Genomic DNA, 22828 nt, shown 5'->3' with positions numbered 1-22828 from the left:
GTGAGGTCTTTGTTTATTTTTCTAAAGGGTTGGTTCACTCACTAAACATGACACCATCCACTGAGCTGACAGATATCTGAAAACATTTAGTGCCTCGGGAGAGAGGAGGGTGTCACCTGTTCAGTGGAACGGTGTCCACATTTCATCCTACATACTAGCTGTACAGGTTCTCTGGTACCGGAGTATTCTGTTTCTGTAGAGATACAAAAACATCAACATAGTCTACTGTGGTAGACCAAAAAATAAGGAAGAACTTATACAATCTGCCCTAACGGACATCAGTCTAACTGCATCTTTGGTAAGATCCAGCAGAACAAGACGCAACACTAACTCCATGTTTAACAGAGCTTTCTGGAGCTGTGTCACAACCATCTGCTCTTCACTGAAACATTTTGCGGCTGTGAGGCAGCTTTTCCATTTCACTTTTAGAGTTTGAACACATTACACACATGGGGCCATAGTCAGAAAAGGTTGCTCTTAATGATAAATGCAGGTAGTTTATCCAGTCTGGTTTTCTGCAACCTTTACTTGTTACTTTGCTGTTTGCTTGGTCACTGGTTTTTGGTAGTTACTCTCCAACCAACACTGCTACATATACTGACTGACCAGCATCACAGAAAGTTTGGCCATGTTCCCTTGTTACTATCAAGTAGAGTCAGCATTGCCAGCGTTGTACATAAACATTAGGAAGTAAAAGAGCTCATCATGCTGCAACAGGCTCCTGTACTGTTGTTTTAATGATTCCAAATATTCTACAGAGATGTTCATTACACAAAGCCAGGAAGTCCTAACTACACCATGTCTTTCATAGAGACCTACCTTTTAACAGAATGTGTCATACCTGGCAACAAACTCGACCTCACCTGCTCAGTTTCCTCAGCCCAGACTTGCAAATCTTTAGGCTCATTTAGAAGCTGTCCGAGAGTTCACGTGTTTAATCGTAGTCGTTCCCAGTTTCACTCTTTCAAGTGATTGTTTTCGAGGATGAGTGACTTCCACACCAGTGTCTAGAGTCTGCTGGGAGATTTTTCTGTACTACTCATGGCCTGAGCTCCCCCTCACAATGGGCCTCATTCACTAACCTGTGCACAGAAATGTTCTTACTCTGCGCCGAAAATAAGTGCGATTGCAAAATTGCCGCTGGATTCGTGACACGTGCGCGCCAGCTGATTTTGTTCTTACCACTTTGCCTATGTTTGTGAATCAGAATCTTTCTAAATTGACAGGCGCGTGTCTGTCCTCTGTAATTAGCTGCCACGCCTCTGTTTCTCCGTAAAAGGACATCCGTTTGTCATGAAGAGAGATGTGCAGGAGTGTGCTGAACATTTATTTGAAGTTATAAGAGATAGAGCCCCAAAAGGTCAAAAACACCAGAATTTCACAACAGCAGAAATTGGAACAATTGCATCGGAGGAAGCCTGGGCTGCAACAACTGAGGTGGTGAATGCTGTTTCCTGTACAGTGGTGAGCATTAGAGCTGTGGACATTTCTCCATTCTTAGATAAATCGTGACGTGGACTCTGAATAATTATAACACCGCTGCTCCAGGATCAGGACAGACACTCATTGGTCTGATCGTCCTGTGTCAGAGTCTCTGTCAGTTTGTTTCCTCCTCACTCCCCCTCTGACCTGCTCTCACTTTACACTTTAACAATAAACACCAGCACTGATCACAAGTTATTAGGAAACGTACAGGACTGATGTTTACTTTGTGTTGGTTTGATTCACTCTCGAGTTTATGAGACACGTTTAAACCAACACATAACGTGACAGCACGACATCATCGATTAATGACTAAATACATATGGTTATCAGTTTGTGTGTGAAGAGATGAGCAGACACACTCTCTTGCAGACAGAAGTTCTAACTGCAGATTATGATGCAACTCAGTGTCCAAACTTCTTTTTTGCAGAAGAAGTGACACCCCCCGCGATGCAGAAAAACCAGCACGTCCTGTCCCAGTTGTGCTGGTTTTTCTTCTCTTGTGTGGAGCTGAGTGGTGATGAACAAAGGACTAAGCTACCAGTGCCTCCAGTTTACAGCTAATTAGCCAAAAGACAAAAACATATATAGTTAACTTGTGTCTTGCTAATGTACATGCCTAAGCTACTAGCTAATGTAATAAGTTAGGGTATACAGGCTAATGTACTGTACTTAAGGGGAGAAACTACAGGTGAATACAGTCAATTATAGGCCAATAAACTATTTTACAAAAGCTAAAACTGCTTCATTTTAATATAAATATTCTCATATACTCTATTGTAAACTAAATATACTATCTCAACTGGTATAGTTGAAGATTTTAATTATGACAATAAATGATGAGGATGAACGGGCGTCAATTTCATGGTTATTTAATACATTTGGTCAATGCATTAGTAAATTATTGTTTTCTATTAAAAACTTTTTTATTTATTTATTTATTTTTATTTATATATATTTTTTTATATATATTTTGCATTTAGTTAAAAGTGTGTGTTTTTACATTTTCAAGGGCAGCCGGGCCTTCGTCTGAGGAAGTTCTAAATTTGTTCGTACTCTGTGAACTAAATTGTTTGGAGAGTACAAACAAATTTAGAACTAGATATGTCATTGAATATGAATTATCTAAGCCATTGGTTTTTAAGCATATTCTGCCTAGTTCTACTGATAAACTGATAAATCTCACCTAATTACACCTCAATGTTAATATTTTCAGCTTAACTTTTATTGTCATCCATCCTAAAACAAAGTATAAGGCTAAACAAAATATATATTTTTTTAATTCCAATGTTGGTAAATTCTCTAGGCAAACAGAATGGCCTACACTTCGTGACTAAAAACTCTAGCTGTGGTGAACAGTTGTTAAATGAATTAAAGTGAATGTTCAGTCCAGAGTTAAAACAGCGGAGGAAAGGCAAACAGCATTAAACCACAAAGTGAAACATTAACAGGAGAAAAAAAAAGGCACATTCCATAATCCAGACGAATGATTACTTTAAGACAATCTTTTTTCAGATTCCAGTTTTACATTCATTCACTTATTGTATATCTTTAAATCATATTTATTTATTTGTACAGCTTCTGCTTATATGCTGCTCCGTAATATGGCTGTTATCTGACACTGGAGCCCATATTATTACCCAACTTCCCTTTCTGCAACTTGTGTGTGTATGCGTGTGCGTGTGTTTGCTCATGCTCGAGTGTGAACTACAAAAGGGACTGACTGAGTGGAGCTGAGACACACCTCAGACCAGGAAACAATTGTAGACACTAGACACTAGACAGTAGACACTTGTGAGAATTTCTAACACAGAGAAAGAAGATATAAAAGACAGGGTGAGAGGAAAAGCGTGGGAAGTATAAGAATACAAACGAAGTCAAAGGGAATCCAGAGAGAAAGAAGTGCCCAGTGATACACACTGGACTAAGGTGAGAGTTTTTCTCTTGTTCGTTGTCTTCTGACAATACTATCCTCTATATCACTATCATTTTTTTTACTCTGAAAAGATGCAATGCCCATTTGCTGCAATGCAATATTTGCACCAATTGTTGAAAATTTGAAATAATGATTAATGTCAAAACAAGCTGCTTATGTGGGGACACGAAGGCTCTGGATGTGCTTAGGGAGTGGACCTGTTTGATATATTTTATTCTCTCACCACACACTGTTGCTGACACTGTTCAGGTTTCACTTGCTGTTTGGGTCTCCAAATGCACAAAGGGGGCATTATATGCACATAGTTGGGCAGATGATATGAAACGTGACATGGATCCTCATGGCCTTAAGTACATAGAAGCAAACCACTGTAGAGTTGACCATCTTATGGAGGGGAAGGAGATTAAGAGAATGAGAAGCCAGTCACTATTCCACTCCCATGAGCAATAGTGGGTTCACTGGCCCTTATTCCAGGTCCAAAGCAAGCATACTAAAAAACTGCTCTTCACAGTCACCTGTCATAAAGGGTCATAACGTATACACTTAGCACTCAAACTAAGAGTTATAGCAAATATAATATACATTAGATGTTGTAGTAGCATCAAACATAATAATGACAACATAAGCAATTTATCAAATAACAAATATGTATATAAAGTGGCTCTCACAACAAGTTTGACCTCAAAATACATTACATGGCCTGAACTTGATCCTCATCTACATCATGATAAATTATGAGTGTGGAAAGCCACTGAATATGGCACACTAATGTGAGCAAAGGTATAACTTCAGGCACATAATGATGCATGCTCATGATGCATGCCTTAGTCACATGCTTCCCCAGGGCTGTCATATCGGTTGTTTCAGGCGAATGGGTCTGTTGTTTCATCAGCTTATTTGCATCATTGAAGTTTACATATTCAAAACTATCACCAGAATATGATGCTCACGTCAGTACACTACTGCCCTCACACAAATAGTGAAAGACAGTAAAATAGATTTTTAAAGGTGAATAGCAACATTTTGAAAATGGATGCTGGAGAAAAACTTATGAAAATAATTAAATTAAAACAAATAAAAAGCATGAAAAAAAATGTATAGTATTATATCAGATTAAATAAAATACATGTAACCGTGTTTGGCACCGGTACCACGCAGGAGGTCTTCCATAGATTTGGTACTCTCCCCAGTGTCAGGCTCATGTTCCCACACAGCTGGTCAGTGCAGGATTTGAGGAGCCTGGAGCTGATTCCGTCAGGACCAGCCGCCTTTCTCGCCTTGATCTTCCTGAGCTCTTTTCTCACCTTGTTTGTTGTGAGAGACAGATTAGAGCAGTGGGGGGTGTGCTGGATGGAGTGGGAAGGGGGGCTGGGCTAGGTGTGATGGGTGACTGAGAGCTGAGTGCCGTGGAGGAGGAGGTGGGGTAGTGTACTTGGGGAGCAGATGAGGGGGGTTGCAGCTAGGGTGGCAGGGTAGGGTTGAAGAACGTGTTCAGGTCATTTGCCCACTTCTGGTCCCCTGCAGCAGATAAACCCATATTTAAAGAGAGTTGATAGCCAAGTTGATAGCCATGGGTTAGGTTAAGGTAAGAGAATGCAAACTGTTGACACAAAGTTATTTAGTTTCCATCTCATACCACCACCCCACCCCAACCCACCTTCCTCTGGGAATGGACTGACCCTCAGGCCACTCGGTTCTCCGCCACAGAGACCTGGTCAAGAGTTTTGTAGGGTGGTGTGGCATAAATCCGCTGCAGCTCAACATCATTAAAACCAAGGAGATGGTGATGGACTTACCACGCAGAAGGAGATCCCCTAACCCTGTTGTGATTAATGGGGAGGGGGTGGAGATAGTGGACAGCTATAAGTGTCTGGGGATGCATCTAAACAACAAACTGGAAGGGACAAAGCAGGATGCTCTTTCTGAGGAGGCTCAGGTCTTTTAATTTGTGCACTCGGATGTTTTACCAGTCCAATGTGGCCAGTGTCATCTTCTTTGCTGTGGTGTACTGGGGAGGTGGCATAGGGAGCTATGGCACAATCAAACTCAGCAAGCCGGTGAGGAAGGCAAGCTCTGTGGTGGGGATGGAACAGGACAGTGCTGAGACAGTCTTGTCTTATCTTGTCTTATCTTATGAGCATGCTACTGTCTAAATACATTTTGTTATGCTCAGGCACTTAGTCTTCCCTTAAGATTTCAAAGGAGATTACAACAACCCATCTTTCCACCCTGATGCATAAAGAGCCCTTCCTGTAACTGCACTGTAGGAACATTAACTGTAAATTTATAACGTTGAAGTACTGTTATTTGCATAACTAGCTCACAATTTGCCTATTGAACCCATACTAACCATGGTGTGTGTGTGTGTGTGTGTGTGTGTGTGTGTGTGTGTGTGTGTGTGTGTGTGTGTGTGTGTGTGTGTGTCTCAGATGGAAGACTACACTGTAGCAGTAGCGACTGGTACATCTGCGTATTCAGGTACTAACAACTACATCTTTCTGACCCTGGTGGGAGAGAAAGGGGAGAGTGAACGCACCCTGCTTGATAACCCCGGACTGGACTTCTGTCGAGGAGCAGTAAGTAGGGCCTCTTTAGGATTTAAGATGCTTGTGTAAGGATGGTGCTGGCCTGCCTGTGTGTTTGGATAAGGCAAACCAAAGTCTGTGGGGAGACCAAGATGAAGCAGACTAATATCTTTTTCCCTCCAGAAGGTATAAGACCGTATAACAACTGCTGTACTCTAAGCTTCTTGGTTTGACTATTAGCATGTACGTTAGAGCAAGAAACTTCTCTGTTGACAGATCCATGTTGTTATAAACTCATAAATTCAAGTAAGGACAAATGAAGCTCATCAATTCTTTTTTTTTTTTATTCAGCCATCATCAACAGACAACTGTGCAGAAAATATATCTTTATCAGTCAGACACTTCACAGAACCCTCAAACTCCCAGGACTCTGGTAGATGGCCTGAGTTTGAGGAAGCAATACACAAGCAAATGTGCTAATGTGAGGAGGGCCCTGGGAAAGAATGTTTGAATGTTTCAGTCAGTGAATCTTCTGGTTTGAATGAAGTAGCATTTATCTATGGTTGATTGTATAACTACTTCAAAACCTAACAATAATGATATCTTTCTCCTCTGTCTTTTTTTCATGTCAGGTGGACAAGTACAAAGTGACTAGTCCTTCTCCTTTAGGCTCCCTGCTACTGGTCAGACTGGAGAAACAGAGGTATTGGGTGGAAGACAACTGGTTCTGTCGCTATGTCACAGTGGAGCATTTCGGTGGGGACACAGTGGTTTTCCCCTGTTACCGCTGGCTTATAGGAAACGTCAACTTGGAGATAAGACAGGGAAAAGGTAGGAAGATTCCAAGCATTCAGAGTAAGCTCCTAATTGTCAGCTGTAAACATATTGTTGAGGAAACCTTTTAGCAAAGCAGCCAACCACTTACTCAGGTGTTATTAATAGGTGGACCGTAGTCCAGACATTGTGCAATACGGACCCAGACCTATATCTGATAAATAATTGAGAATTGTCAAATTTTGACAGAGCATTTCTATTGGAACCGGCACAGCTGTGTAGCCTTTATACACTGGTTTACGGCCCAGGAAACTAACAGACCAATTGCATGCATTGTAAATCATCTCATGTGATGATAATTAATCAAATCTGTGGATTCCGATGAGCATTTCAACTGTGTGTATCTCACTTACTAAGTCAGGGTGAGACAAAAGATGGAGAAATAGCCAGTGAGTAAGGTTAAGTCAGGGAAAAGTAAGAAAAGTAACTTTACTTGGCATGTTCTAAAAATAGAAAAGTAGACAGTGAAAACAGAGTTTTTAATCAAGACTGGATGGACTCTTAATTGTTATTTCTTCTGAAAGACATTCAAATGGTGTGTCTCATGTGTTCAGAATTGTTAAAAGGAGCCATGTGAAACAACACTACACCATTCCACTTGACATGAGAAAGAGCATTTTGGTTAATTATTGTTAATTCCCCCTGTTCAATGTGAAAACTGACAATGAATTGTGTTAAAATAGTTTTGCATCAGTTGTTGACTACACACAGATATTGATAAATCTAATATTTCAATATACAGTATGATGTTTTGGATCTTCGCATGAGGATATTTTTTCTAATGAATATCACTAATCAGATATTTCTGAGATATTGATATTGATACCAAGGAAGTACTGAGGTAAATCACTGAAGCTCATTTTGTGCATTAGTCCGTATACTCCTGGTATTAAAATCCTATCAATTATGGAACTTTTCTGGAAGCTGGTAAAAAGAGAACTCAGGCAGCAGCTGATGTCTTATGCAGAAGATTTTAATGTAGACTTGATTTATCAAGGAGACCAGAAGGTGGAACAATATACAAACGGCAACAGATTAACATGAGCAATTGTCGCCCCCAAGTCGGACATCTGGGGCATCTGAGTTAGACATGAAAGTCCCTAAGCATAGACACTACAATGTACTGTTGGTTGGCCCTTTATCTATAACCGCGCGCACACACACACACACACACACACACACACACACACACACACACACACACACACACACACACACACACACACACACACACACACACACACACACTCAGACACAGAGACACACAATCTATTTGGTGAGGGACTTTGCAAAGGCCATTCACGCACGCACACACACACACAGGGTAATAAGATGCACAGCAAGTGGAGGGGTAACCTAAATCTTCCTGTTGTCTCACATCTTAAACCCAATGCAAAACAATAAAACAAAACAACTATTATGATCTGATTACAATGCAGTCATGTTACGACCCTAGCTCGTGGGGGGAAAGGGAAGTACATACACCAGTTGGAATTGGTAGTTGAAATTAAAGTCATTTATTTACAGAGTTCCAAATGAGGTTTCAAACAAATGAAATGAGGCAAACAGCAGAAACGAGGGCCTGTGAGCGTTGCTCAAACAAACAAATAAATATAATCAAAAGAGGACTCTAACCTTGAGCTAATGATGCTAACTCAAAGAAACAACAGATGCAAAAATAAACTCCTCATCTAATAAACTCTAAGCCTGCTAACAAAACAAAAATAACCTAGTGAGGCTATACAAAAACACACTAAGTTTAACACTCAAACAATTAATTCTTATCACAGGCCTGGCTAACATCTAATGCCTGTAGTAACAAAGACCAAGAACTGGCAGGTGCTGCTGAGTGAAGGCAAGCCACGCCTCCACCTGTTGGGGCCAATCCTGCACCCAGGACCGCAGAGCCTAATTAACATAAATACACACAGTCATAACACCCCTCCCCTTAAAATACAAACCAAAGGTATTGTGGCTGAATAATAATACTCCTAATTACCACAATCTGAATTTTATATTTTCATAATTAATTATAAAAATTCATTAATGAACTTAACACAGAAACTAAATATCCACATCCTTGAGTGTTAACATGTATTTCAGTGCAATAGGCTCTCAAAAACCATCATTCAATGATGAAACAAAAGTGAACGCCGACATAAAGTGCAACAACATAAAGGGAAACAACTAACATTCATATTTGTCAATGTCAATATTGGTGCATCCAATCTGCATGAGCTGGAATAGAGTTTCATCTGTCAGCCTGTTTAAATCTTTTGATTTGAAATGCTTCATAGATAGTTAATCTCGCAAATCTTAGTGCTCTCAAACATGCTGGCCATTGAGAGTTCAAAATCTCTGAGGAGTGGAAAGTGGACCTTTGGTAGCAGTCTCCAAAATGATAGTCCCCTCTCATTGAGCTTTACTTAAAACATTGGGTTCGCACAGTTCAAGCTGCAACTCTGGGGGTGTCTCACTGACAGGAGCAGAGAGAGGGTCCGTGAATAACGCTATCCGTGGCTGCATGGCGTGAAATTCTTGGAAGCTGTCTTTTAACTGCTGCTGCAGTGTTTCGATATTAGCTCTGTACTTGTGAATTGTTTTCTGGCATTCAGGGACATATCGCTTCACAGGCGGGAAAGTGTGCCAAATATGGACAAAATGATGAAAAGCCTTCTTTGAACAAGGCTAGTTCACGCTGAAATACGTTCATGTGTGCGTAAAGGTCTGACAAAGTTTGCCCCCTCCCCTTCAGGTGATTAAGATGTGAGGTAATGTCCACAAGGAAGGCCGAATCGCAGAGAAAATCTGTATCCCCGAGTTTTCTGCTGTTCTCCAAAAACACTGGGATTCTGTTCGTCTCCAAACACTTCCCTACCCGTCTGTTCTCGGTGTGCATTTTATGAAACCGGCCAATCCGGTTAATTTTTCCTGTATGGATGGTGCGCCATCTGTAAAAACAGCTGACAGCTCGTCGAAGCCACCGTACTCACTCACACGATTAACAGCATTGAAAATGTCCGTGCCCTTGGTAGTGTCATGCAAAGACAGCAACTCTTCTTGCACTTCAAATGAACTGTCAATAGCTCGTGTGAATATGAGTAGCTGGCTAACATCCGTCACATCTGAACTCTCATCCAATGCTATGGAGAAGTACTTGCAGTCGTGCATGACTTGTTTTATCTTCCCCTTCCACATGATTTTGAAAGTCAAAAATTCTCTGCGTCACTGTGCGACGGGACAGAGAAACAGTTCAAAAGTTTTTAGCCATGTTATCGTCTCCAAAAGCTTTAGCCATCTCCACTGCACATCGCTTCACCATTTCTTCATCTGACAAGGGCTTCTTTGCTTTAGAGAGCTCAAGTTTGCTTCCAACATCAGTGTAACCACCAATTTATTGATATTTGGAAATTGACTCTGATCTAGAAAGATGATATGTTAACATCTAGTGTAAAGGCTAAGTCCCTGTAGGTCTGAACTGTGGGTAAAAGTGCCTTTTCTTGTCTCCACAGCTAAGACACTCAGGGATGAGTCCATAGCTCAGCTGCTGGCACATAGGAGGACAGAACTGCAGGAGAGACAGAAGATTTACAGGTCTTACAAGAAAACAACAACATGAGGACAGGGTTTCACTTTACAGAATTAATGTTTTCAAAGATTCTTTGTATTCATAATTGTATAATGTTGTGTTTTTCTGTGTTAGATGGCAAACATGGGCTCCAGGGGTTCCCAGATGTATTGACGCTAAAACAGAGGCAGATTTACCGCAAGACAGCCGTTTTGAAAATGAAAAGAGAAGCGACTTTGAACATTCCTTGCATTATGCGTAGGTGGCACACAGACATGCAGACACACACACACACACACACACACACACACACACACACACACACACACACACACACACACACACACACACACACACACACACACACACACACACACACACACACACACACACACACTTGATTCTCAATCCCATTCTTAATCTTAAACTTCACTTGATTTCTCACAATGTAACTGTATATTCAGATCTGTATCACAGCAATGTGATGAATGTCAGGTGCACATATACCTTTTCTTCTCATCAGTTTGCTGGAGTTGTCTCTGAAAAAGTTGGTCATCATGTTTGGAAAGTCCTGGAGTGACCTGGATGATTTCAAACAGATCTTCTGGAAGCTGAAAAGCCCAATAGCTGGTTGGTATAGATACACCCAAAAAACTCATTTCAAAACGCAAGGGCTGGGCTGTGTCATGCGGTGCACTACAATTATATTAAATTCTACAAATGAAATCCAAATTCAAAACATGTCATCTATTTTTCTATGCCACATCCAAGCCAAATCTAATGACAACACAGAAAACGAGGTGTATTAGGTTTAATTTTGTCAAGAAAAGGGTAGCCAAGCCATGTCAATACTGAATACAAAGACTTTATGAGATCAGATAAGATAAGATTTTTAAGATTTCTAAGAGAATAAGCCAACATTTAGCTTGAGTGAATAACAACATTTTGCCAAGGAAGATGAGAACAGGATTGCTGGAGAAACATCTTTGCAATCAGGCACAAAGCTGGTATTCTGCCCTACTTCTAGATGAGCTTATATTCCAACACTCTCTATTACACAATGTTTTTTTTGGCAAAGAGGGTATCTGAAGCCACTCTCTTAAAAACCGTAATATGAGTCTTAGCTATAGATGCTGTATGAAAGCCTCAGGAGTGTTAGTGCTAACAAAATAATTGTCCTTGTTAATATAAGCTGCTAAATCTGTGTATACTTGATGCAAAATGACACTACTTTATATACATTGATCTTGAAATTAAAGAAACATCCAGATTCGATTTCACACCCAGTATATGTTTTTGTGTCAGAGTACTGTATGGAGCACTGGAAGGAGGACTGGTTCTTTGGATACCAGTGTTTGAATGGCTCCAACCCAAGGATGATCCAGAGGTGCAAGAAACTGCCAGAGAACTTCCCTGTCACGTCAGACATGGTGCAGAGCTCCATGGCTCCCAGAACCAACATGGACAAAGAACTCAAGGTGGGGAAATGCATTTGTAAAGTTATGATACTAAGTTATGACTCAAATTCGCTCAATTATCTTGCACTGTGGCTTCCTTGTCTCATGTCCAGGAAGGAAACGTCTACTTGTTAGACTACGCCATCCTGGATGGAATTCCCACAAACACAATCAAGGGTAAACCTCAGTACATTGCTGCTCCGCTCTGTCTCCTGTACCAACACCCAGATAATGGACTCATACCTATTGCTATACAGGTATATAATTCACTCTTATTATGCTCATAGACCATGAGTGAAATACTGAATTATCTCAATGTGTCACTGATGTGCATGCACACAATCATACATGCAGTTTATATTCAGTAACAGTTTATTTGCTTTATTGTTGTGACAGCAACAATTGTCTGCCAATTCTTATAATTAAGTTTGAATAAAAGTCTTAGAATATAAAAAAGTTAAAAGAAACCACATGATTGGTAAACACATCCTGAAGATACTAGAAATAGATATATATATAGATAGATAGATAGATAGATAGATAGATAGATAGATAGATAGATAGATCTTAAATTGATATTTGATTAAATTAGATCGATAATTGAAATTAAAGCTGCCAGGTGTATCAAAATACAAGAAAATACAAGGTAAAAATACACAAAAAATTTAATAAAATACACAAGGTGCAATGTAAGTCCAAATACACACTTATAAGACAACAGAATAAGAGATTGAAGGTGCAAAGGAAGTCATGATACTGGTGGTGTGATAACATACTGATGAAATGATGATAATGTCTAAACCTGAAATAATGGTAATTGAATGTAAATATATGACACTGAGAATATTTAAAGAGCATTAAAGAAAGGCTGTATGGCTGTTACTACTTTTGTAAATGATGCTGGGTCATGGTGGTGACTTATATATGAACTAAATATGGTATCAGAGATTTTTTTTTATGCTTAAGATCCCTTTCTTAGTGGTACATGTCAGCTTGTCAAAGTTGCACTTCCTTGTCTACAGTTGGAGCAGACTCCAGGCCTGAACACACCCATATTCCTTCCCAGAGACCCGCCTCTTGCTTGGCTGTTAGCTAAGATATGGGTGCGTCACGCTGAGTTTCAGGTGTTCCAGGTGCTGTCTCACCTGCTCAGGACTCACCTGGTGATAGAGGTGTTTTGTGTGGCCACTCTGAGACAGCTGCCTGCTGTACACCCTATTTATAAGGTAAACTCCCACACAAGTCATATTATCTAACACTGTAATTTTCAGTTAGACCATGTTGCGGTTCTGGGGATAGAGGTAAGCTCACAATCATGTTATCATAACAATACTCAAATATTGCCCAGGGCCCAATTTACTTTAAATACAAGAACCTGACGTTTATTTGACAGAATCTTATATTTGAAGGAGACATTATTTCTAATCTCTGATCTGTGGTTGAGACAAACTCAAACCCTGCTGCTGCGCCATAACAAAGTACTGTCATGGTCACTTTTCTTTTTATCTGAAATATTTTTGCTATTGACTTTTTAAAAAAAATATTATTATTATTATTATTATTATTATTAATAATAATAATTACGACCCACTTTGTAATTTTTAGCTGTACCATTAATGAGACCTTTATGTAAAAAGGATTTCCAGTGACTCAACAGACATAATCCCTCACTGGCAGGCTTTTTATTCGAAATATGAATGATTATTGGAAAATTGCCTTCGGCTCACCAGTAAAACATAAAATCTGACAAACAGATGTATGGACAATACATTCATATTTTAATAAAAATAGAAGTTCAGTTTCTGTGGGTTGAGGTGCAACAGTCACTGTATTGATTACTGCTGAGGAATTGTACATTACACTCCATTCACTGTTACCTGTTATAGTAAAGATTTTCCATCCTTGTTATATAAGCAATAGTTTTAGAATTTGGCTTTTATATGATTACAACTACATTGCTTAAATATGCAATATGCCTACTCACATATACTTCCATCATTACAATTGTCAATTCTGCTTCCTTCATCTCTGTCAGACTTTCTCCTTTGTACAAATACTTTAAATATGTATGCACCTCTAATTTTTTTTACATGTTCTGCTACACATGGCATCTATTGCACTTATGTCCATCCTGGGAGAGGGATCCCTCACATGTGGCTCTCTCTGAAGTTTCCGTGTGTTTTTCCCTGTTAAAAGTTTTTTTTTTTGGGGTAGTTTTTCCTTACATCCCTTACAGAGGATGTTGCACTTTGTTAAGCCCTATGAGACAAATTGTGATTTATGAATGTGGATTATTTTTTCATTCTGTAGCTAACACACATGTTATATTTCTTCCCGCTGTAGCTCCTGGCCCCTCATCTGCGCTACACTCTTGAGATCAACACTAGGGGGCGCACTCAGCTTATCTCTGCTGATGGCATCTTTAAACGGGTGTGGCACATTTATGATTTTTTATGTTATATTTTATTAGATGTTGCCTTGATGTACCTTTCAAGGGACTATTATAGTCACCAGGATGCCAGCCACATCACAGTCACATTATTAATCTTGGATTTCATGTGTACAGTAAACAAAGTGAAAACACACTCACAAGCTGTGTTAAACAATCTTTTGATGATTATCATTATGGTTGTCATCATTGGTGTGATGATCATGTTTTTGTGTAGGTTGTGTCCACAGGTGGTGATGGCGTGTTGGTCCTGGCTCAGAGGGAGTTTAAGATGCTCACCTACCGCTCCCTCCAGCCCTACAATGACTTCAGTGACAGAGGAGTGTCCCGGCTCCCACACTATTACTATAGAGAACACAGTCTGATGTTGTGGGAGGCCATACACAGGTGGACAGCACACACTGCTCATACTTACTACAGGACACTGCTGTTGGGTCAGCTTGATTCTTAAAAAGACTAAGGAAACTCAGGGATCAAACGTAAAAGTCAAGATAGAGATAAGACAAACACAATATGGTTAAGCTAATGACACACAAACCATTAAAATGTTCATGTCTTCATCAAACATTCACAGTGCTGGGGCAAATTAGTGAGTAAACCCTTGGATTTAATACATGGTAAAACCTCCTTTGGCAGCAATAACCTTAAGCAAGCGCTTCTGGTAGCTGCGGATAAGACCTGCACAACGTTAAGGAGAAACTTTTCACATTTACATTATCATGTAAGATGACTTCATAAACTTGGGAATTCATTTTACCCGCAAGGATAGTGAGCTTTCCAGGCCCTGAGGCAGCAAAGCGGCCCCAAATCATGATGCTCCTCCCACGGTACTTCACTGTTGGGGTTATGTTTTCATGTTGGTAAGCAGTGGCCTGCACTGCACATAGATGCACTGTATGAATGTGTGTGTGAATGGGTGAATGTAAAACTGTACTGTAAAGTGCTTTGAGTGGTCATCAAGACTAGAACATCTTTCCCCTTTCTCCTTGGTGTTCTGCCATGGACACCCTGCCTGTTCAATGTTTTGTGGATAGTTGACTCATGAACAGTTCCAATGATTCCTTCCGAACTTTAGCTGTTACTCTAGGGTTCTTCTTTACCTCATTGACAATTCTGCGCTGTGATTAGCCACATTATCCACAGTACCAAATTGTCTCCATGTATAGACAACTATCAATATCAGTCCACTAACTGATGGATATCTTAAGTCTTACTTTGTAACCCTTTCCTGCTTTATGCAAGTCAACTACTCTTGATCCTAGAGCTTCTGATATCTCCTTTTTGCAAGGCATGGTTCACATCAGCTGAGGCTTCTTGTGAATAGCAAGCTCAAAATGTTTGAGTGGTTTTTATGAGTCAAAGTCACACCTACAAATTTGTTTTATTGATTGGACTCCATGTTTGCTAACATCTGACTCCAATAAGCTTTTGCTGGAGTCATTAGTCTAGGGGTTCACATACTTTTTCCAACCCACACTGTGAATATTTGAATGATGTACTCAGTATGGAAAAAAACTACAATATAATTGGTGTGTTATTAGTTAAAACAGATTGTGTGTTGTTCATTTTTTTGTAACATGTACAATTATACATAAATGCTGGTAATTTCATAATCTTTTCTTGCCACGGTATATTATAGAGCATGAATTCCAGCACTCATATAGCACCGTAGCTATTTTATTGCAGAATTGTGAATAATGACACACTAAAGATTTAGCTACTTGATTGTATTTTACAACATTTCACCAGATTTGAGAGGAGATTGGAAAGAATTGGTCCAGACATCATTCAGCTATTTTAAAGGCAAATAATCATAATGACCTCCATGATACAACCACACCAGAGTAAAACCTTGTGGCTGTGAATTGTAATTTATGATTAACAACAATAGCAGATATTAATAATAATAATTATAATCATCGCTGGGCAATTAAAATCATTATCTCTCACTTTACACTTTAACATTAAACACCATCACTTATCAGAAGTTAGACAGGAGAGAAGTTCTTCCCTGCTCACTTAGGCAGCGTAGACACATGTTAACATTGGCACCAAAATTATTCATTTTTCTTTAAAGTTCAATAATTGCATAATGTTTCCAAAGTCGAAGAGTAATCGTGTTAAATAATCGTGATTACAATATTGACCAAAAATAATCGGGATTATGATTTTTGTCATAATCGAGCATCTTTCTGTGGTGCTATAATTATGATTCATTTTGGCATGTAAATGTGGTCATGCCAGGTATTCACACATGTTAAGTCTCGTGCAGATTGGACAATGTATAGTCAAATCAGTGGAAAGTCCTCTTTCATGGCTATATTGCCACGGGTATGATGTTGATGGAAAACGTACTATTAGCACAACTTTTCAAAACAAAAATGTGATCAATTGTAAAAACTAAACATCAACCTTCTAGGAGGATTTCATTAAAGTACAATGCATGGACGTGGCAAAAAGCAAAAGTTGTACATTATATAGGGGGGAGTGCACTTTGGGAATGAGTTTTGTGATTTGAGGTCAGATATGAATCACTATGAGTAATAATTAAATGTAACCGTATTTCAGTTTTGTCTCTGGTATGGTGAGCCTGTACTACCAGTCAGATCATGATGTGCAGGAGGATGTGGAGCTCCAAGCATGGATCGGAGACATAACACAGAAGGGGATGGCAGAGCTCCCCAGCTTTGGTGAATCATTCATATCTTGTTTTTTCCTCCTTAACACACATATTAAATCTAAAGCCTTTAACATTGAGAAGTGCAGCATTGGGGGAAATACTAGATTGTAATTTCACATCCATTCGAGGTCAGGATGGGGTAAATTGAGCCTAGCATAGCACAGTCCTACTATTTTCCAAGTCTCTGTCCAAAATTTAAACAAAACAGAAAACCAAAAATGACAATTTGCTGGGAAGGGCCCTTTTAGTCTCAGAATGCTTAGCTAAGCTAACCACTTTGTGAGCCAGTAGCAAGGCATTTAATGTAACTGCAACTGTACATGGCAGGACAAATATCAGAGGAATTCATCTATATATATATATATATATATATGAAGAACAGAGGGTGTTGCAACAGGCAAAGCAGGCAATTGGTCCCTTAAAATGCTGTTAATCATGGATTTGTTTCAGGTCTGCCCAATAAGCTCAGCACCAGAGAGGAACTGTCCACCCTGCTTGCAGTGGCCATCTTCACCAGTACAGTCCAGCATGCTGCTACTAACAACGGGCAGGTACTGGCACTCCCACACATTATGGTAATGGTCTGTATTTGACCACTCAAAGCGCTTTACAGTATAGTTTATTGACATTCACCCATTCATACAGTATGTCTATGGGCAGCACTTTGTCTATGAGGGGCAATTCGGGGGGTTCAGTATAACACTTTGGCATGCAGATGGGGAAAACTGGGATTGAACCGTCAACCTTCTGGTTGGAGGATGACCGCTCTCTCCCTTCAGCCGCAGCTGCCCACTATTAGTAGTGGTTTTTGTTAATGCACTGACATGTTCAAAGCTGATGACTTACTGTTGATGGTCTAAAACTCAACAGTCCATTGCACTTACTTTGAAAAAAATGTGAATGAACTTTATGTCTCATCATGAATGTTAAGCATGCGCCTGCCTTTTCTTTTTAGTTTGACTGGTGTTCCTGGGTCCCCAATACTCCCTGCACCATGAGACAACCCCCACCAACTGACAAGGGTGCTACCATGGAGATGATCATGGCCTCCCTTCCTGATGTCAGCCAGTCCTGTTTGCAGATGGCTATCACATGGCATCTGGGGCGAGCACAACCAGATGCTGTGAGTCCAACTCTGTCTGGTTTGCATGGGGATGGACAGTACACTCATTAATGAATTTCTAATTTCAATAAGCTGAATTGAGTCTATATGTTGATTCACCCAAATAAGAATCACTTTTCTTCTGGTAGTGTTTTTGTAGACACAGTTTATTTCCTTAGTTCAGGTTTTTAGATCTCTCAGATTTCTTCCTCCACAGCATTAGGAAGGAGGTGAATGGATCATTAATTGGTGCTCAATAATGTATATTTAAAAGTGCTGATCCCTCAAGATTTTCACACACATAAGTTTTTTTAATTTATTTTACTCAGAATGGAGCCAAAAAAACCATCCAGTGAGCAGCAGTTCTGTAAATGAGAGATCAGAGGAGAATGGTCAGCCCGGTTGGAGCTGAAAGGCTACAGTAACTAACCACTAAACCTAACCCTAGCCTCTGGTTACATACTAACCATACTACTATGTTTTAATTTCATTTTAATTTCATTTCTAAGGGATAATCCAATAACAAAGCCCCTTTTGAGGGGAACAGGAGTAGAACTGGAGTTATACCAAATTTCCTACTATTTTTCAGTCTCATTGTCACTGGCTTTGCATGTACCACGACTGATGTTTCCAATAGCACATATTTATGAAAATTATGTTCTTAGAAGCGATAAATTATATTAACATAAGTACATTTTTCAAACAACATAACCTGTAATGTAAAAAACACATCTCAATTATGCTGTAATTTGTCTGTGGAGTTGTTGACTTAACCTGACATTGATTGATTTCCACCCACATTAGTTCCTCTTTCTTCAGCAGTCCCCTTATTTCTTCTGCCTAGATTCCTTTGGGCCAATACACAGAGGAGCACTTCACTGAAGCACCAGCTGTGGAGCTGATCAGTGGGTTCAGAACAGAGTTGGAGAAGATCGAAGCTGATATCCTGAGTCAGAATGAAGGACTGGAGCTGCAGTACCTTTTCCTCCTGCCTAGCCACATTGAAAACAGCATCACTATATAGATTTACGGACTACTCTGTGCATGATCTGTTTTTATGTTGACATATTTTGTTTTATTCAAAAAAGTCGTTGTTCGAGGTTGGTTGACATGGCTTGGTACTGCATTATGCATTTGCACAGTGCATAAATGAGTTGAATGTCACATCTTGTTAAGGCGTGCATCCTGTTGCTTGTAGGTGGTGCTATGATATATGTTGAATTTTGGCATGTAAATGGGGTCACACCAGGTCATCAAACATGTTACGTATTGTGCAGATTGGACAAGTAGTCAAATTAGTGGAACTTCTTGTTTCATAGTGAAATGGCCACGGGCATTCTGTTAAAGGAAAACTTGCATTTAGCACAACTTCGTCGAGGTTGTTTGTTTGCACTTACCAAATTTGAAGTTGTTATGATTATTCTCTTGGAGAAGTTCATTAAAGTAGAATGTCTGCAAATATCAAAAAACAGGCAAAAACTGCTCATTACAATCAACCAACATCGCAACAAAAATGCACATTTAGATATGTTCATACAGGTGTAACAGGCCAAATTAACCCCCGCCCAGATTAAACCTGGGTATACTTTGGCCCAGGCCAGAGTATACCCCGGGGATAAACTGTCCTAGGCCAAACTATACCCGGGGGTGTAAAATAGCCTAGGCCATACTATACCCCTCCAGGCCAGAGTATACCCCAGCTTCAATCTGCAGTCATCAACAGAACATGCACTTTATCTTGAAAACAAGCATGATCATTTTGATGTTGTTATCAGTGTTTAACTTTGAACATTTATATTGTAGCGAGGACTTGCTAGTCTTAGAAGTTGAAGTTTCAGGACGTAGTAATCTTTGATCTTTGTGGAAGTCTAATATTTTTTCTGTTTTTCTGGTTGAAGTAATAAAAGTCTATGTTTTAGAGTTTTAAGATTTAAGTCAGTTAGCTTTCTCACTTAACTTACCTGACAAAGCTGAACCCCCAATAAAATGTTGAAAAATTACTCTCAACACTACTGATATCATGGGGGTATAATCTGGCCTGAGGGATATGAATTGGCCTAGGCCTGTTACACCAGGACTCTTTTAAAACATGCAAAGTTTAGTGCAGATTGGATAATTTATACTGAAGTTATACAAACTTCCCCAATTATGGCCAAATATTGAAATTCAACGCCACACCACAGACATGCCCTGGCGGAGTTGGGGGTGGCCTGGGGTGGCCGTGGCCACCTCATGCTGAATCTTGGCCACCCTATTGGCCAACCCAGGCAACACGTCACAGCTGTCAGTGGTTTCCCCTGTGCGGAACCTTCCTGCACTGGCACAGGCACACTGCCGGACACTTAAGTTGCGCATATCCTGTGAGTGATCACCATAGGCTAAATTCATCACTATGAGCAGTTGATTATATAAAAGAATGGTAAATCTTATTTATGATCCCAGAACCTGAGGGGAAAGTAACAGCGCACAGACACACACAGACTCCGCTGCTGTGTGTGTTACGCCCTTAAAAGAGGAGATATCAATAAAGACGCTCAGACACAATGCTTTCTCTCTGGCAGCTTCATTGAGAATAATATTATTTCCAGCAATATTTACACAAGTACAAAAATTCGTACATAAATCTCCCAACAATTAAATGCATTTTCTCTCAATTTCAAGGTCAACTTTCCAATAGTTTCCTTTCACTTTTCTTTTACAGGCGAGTAAAAATGGAGTGGATGAAATGGATCTTGGATTGGATTTGTTATTGTCTTATTGTGTGTTAAACTTGGATTGCTAAACTTTAGGTGTACTCTTCATTTAATTATGTAGCTAATATGTTCCACTTATAAGTTAATTTCATTATTAAACTTATTGTGATAAGTTGAAAAGTTGGCTCTGACTGCAGGTTCAGATAAAATGTTAGCCGACTCTGAAGACATTTTATATCCAGTAATCCAGCGTTGTGTCAAATAAACCATTATCTACATTACATTATCCACTTGCTTTTCTTAAGAGTTAACTCAAAGATCCTGCTGGTACAAAGTTACAGAATGATGCTTAAATTAACAATCAAGTATACTGGCTAAATAATTGTTAATGTGATGCTTTCTATCACGTGATGACAATGTTTCAGTTAAAGATATGCCATGCAGCAGACAAAGGGCTGGGTTGGGTGAAAGACTTGGTGGACACACTGGTCAGAATGACTGATCAACATTAACAGGTGGATTGTGTTTGGTAGACAGTCGAAAGAATGGAATAATTTGATGTAATGACTAACTAAAATTAAAGTTATCTCATTATCTACTCACCACTATGCCGATGGAGGGATGAGTGAAGTGTTTGAGTCCACAAAACACTTTTGCAGTTTCAGGGGTAACCAGCCTTTAGCCCAGATGACCGCTTCTTCAGATGTAATAAAGCAACAGAAAAAATAAAGCATGCCTCCATACTGCTCATGTGGTGTCATCCAAGCCCCGACATTCATATTTAACTCGAAAAGAGGTCATTTACACTGTGTTTTAAGCCTAAATGTCCGCTACTGGAAATAGTGAAGCTAGCGGACGTAGCCACACGATGGTGTGCTCTTGGGTACGTGACACACATCGTAGGAAGATATCAGAGGACATTTAGGCTAAAAACATGGTGTAAATGACGCCGTTTCGAGTCAAATATAAATTTTGGGGCTTGCGGACACTTGGATGACACCACACGAGCGGTATGGAGTTATGTTGTTTTATTATGTCTGAAGAAGTGGTCACAACTGACCTCAATTGTATTGGATTTGGCTGCACCACTGTTTACCCCTGAGACTCCAAAAGTGTTTTGGTGGACTCAAACGCTTCACCCACCCTTACATCGGCATAGTGGTGAGTAGATGATGAGTGCATTTTCATTTTTCGGTGAAATGAATCCCTTTAAGACCAGCAACATTGACATTACAAAGATGAGTTTCTTTGTATTGTCAATGTTGCTGAGTTTTCTTCTGGAGCTCTTAGCTGGATCTTGCCTGAAACTTGTCCCTATCCTCTTCCCGTGTCAGTCCTGTTATCCCAAGGAGGTGAACTGCTGTTTTTACTATCAGCTGGATCTTTTGCATTTTACATTCCACCACAGCTGTACTATGAATTACTCCTGCAATAAGTCACCAGCTTTTTCTTTTCAACCATTAAGCTTTCTTTTGAGACCTCACTAAATTCCCCTATTGGGCCCCATGGATGTACCTTTTGACCTCAGCTGAAGACACACTTCACCACTCTAACTTTCTGTATCTCTACAACCGATTTCATTACCGCTTATCCCCTGTAGGCAGCGCTATCAGCCTCTCCACATTTTCGTGGTTTACTCTACAGCGTGCACATCTGTGTTGTTTCCTGCACCTTGAAGCTACATGCCCAAACTTTTGACAGCTAAAACACAATAATGACCTTGGTACATAGTCTCTCACAATATAACTAACCCCAACATCCCTTTTTTAGGAACCGCCTCCCCTTGAAATTCTATCAACATTGTCTCAGTGTCTTTCCTTGTCCCATTCACATTCAACCTCTTACTTTGGACATTCACAATCATTCCCCCTTTCAAGTAATTTCTTAACTCCCCAATGCATATATTAAGAGGTACACTGGAGATGACCCCTCTTCAACCCTCTGCCCTACTTGTTCCTCCTACTCTGCTGGTGCTAACCACTTTAATCCCACCAATTTCTTTAAACTTGAGAGCTTTATTTGCCTGCTCCTCATTATTACACCCCACTATCACATTCTCATCAGACAGCACCATAGCAAAATCAATACTTCCAATGGATTTG

The 22828-nt window shown here is 39.8% G+C and overlaps 1 protein-coding gene across 2 annotated transcripts; it reads left to right on the top strand.

Annotated features, from left to right (window-relative positions):
- The first annotated feature begins 3190 nt into the window (after positions 1-3190).
- On the top strand, positions 3191-21007 carry alox12 (arachidonate 12-lipoxygenase). Of its 2 annotated transcripts, none has more exons than XM_035148171.2 (15): positions 3191-3411; positions 5848-5994; positions 6576-6774; positions 10290-10371; positions 10481-10603; positions 10869-10975; positions 11651-11823; positions 11916-12059; positions 12825-13028; positions 14146-14232; positions 14469-14638; positions 16820-16941; positions 17382-17482; positions 17887-18054; positions 18878-21007. In XM_035148171.2, the coding sequence occupies exons 2-15, from the start codon at positions 5848-5850 to the stop codon at positions 19055-19057; spliced, it is 2007 nt and encodes a 668-aa protein (XP_035004062.1). In that variant the 5' UTR covers positions 3191-3411; the 3' UTR covers positions 19058-21007. The 2 variants fall into 2 exon arrangements, with proteins under 2 accessions (XP_035004062.1, XP_035004061.1); XM_035148170.2 differs by having other exon boundaries at positions 17382-17506.
- Positions 21008-22828: the final 1821 nt, after the last annotated feature.

Source organism: Hippoglossus stenolepis, chromosome 23 (genome assembly GCF_022539355.2).
Source record: "Hippoglossus stenolepis isolate QCI-W04-F060 chromosome 23, HSTE1.2, whole genome shotgun sequence".
Lineage (NCBI taxonomy): Eukaryota > Metazoa > Chordata > Actinopteri > Pleuronectiformes > Pleuronectidae > Hippoglossus > Hippoglossus stenolepis.
This window is presented reverse-complemented; position numbering and strand designations above follow the sequence as displayed.

What these genes read in the sequence shown, in the direction of transcription:
- alox12 (XM_035148170.2), top strand. Translation starts at nt 5,848, where the DNA reads ATGGAAGACTACACTGTAGCAGTAGCGACTGGTACATCTGCGTATTCA. An exon ending in GAGAGACAGAAGATTTACAG is followed by an intron (nt 10,372 to 10,480) that starts GTCTTACAAGAA and finishes TTTCTGTGTTAG; the next exon opens with ATGGCAAACATGGGCTCCAG. An exon ending in GAACATTCCTTGCATTATGC is followed by an intron (nt 10,604 to 10,868) that starts GTAGGTGGCACA and finishes TCTTCTCATCAG; the next exon opens with TTTGCTGGAGTTGTCTCTGA.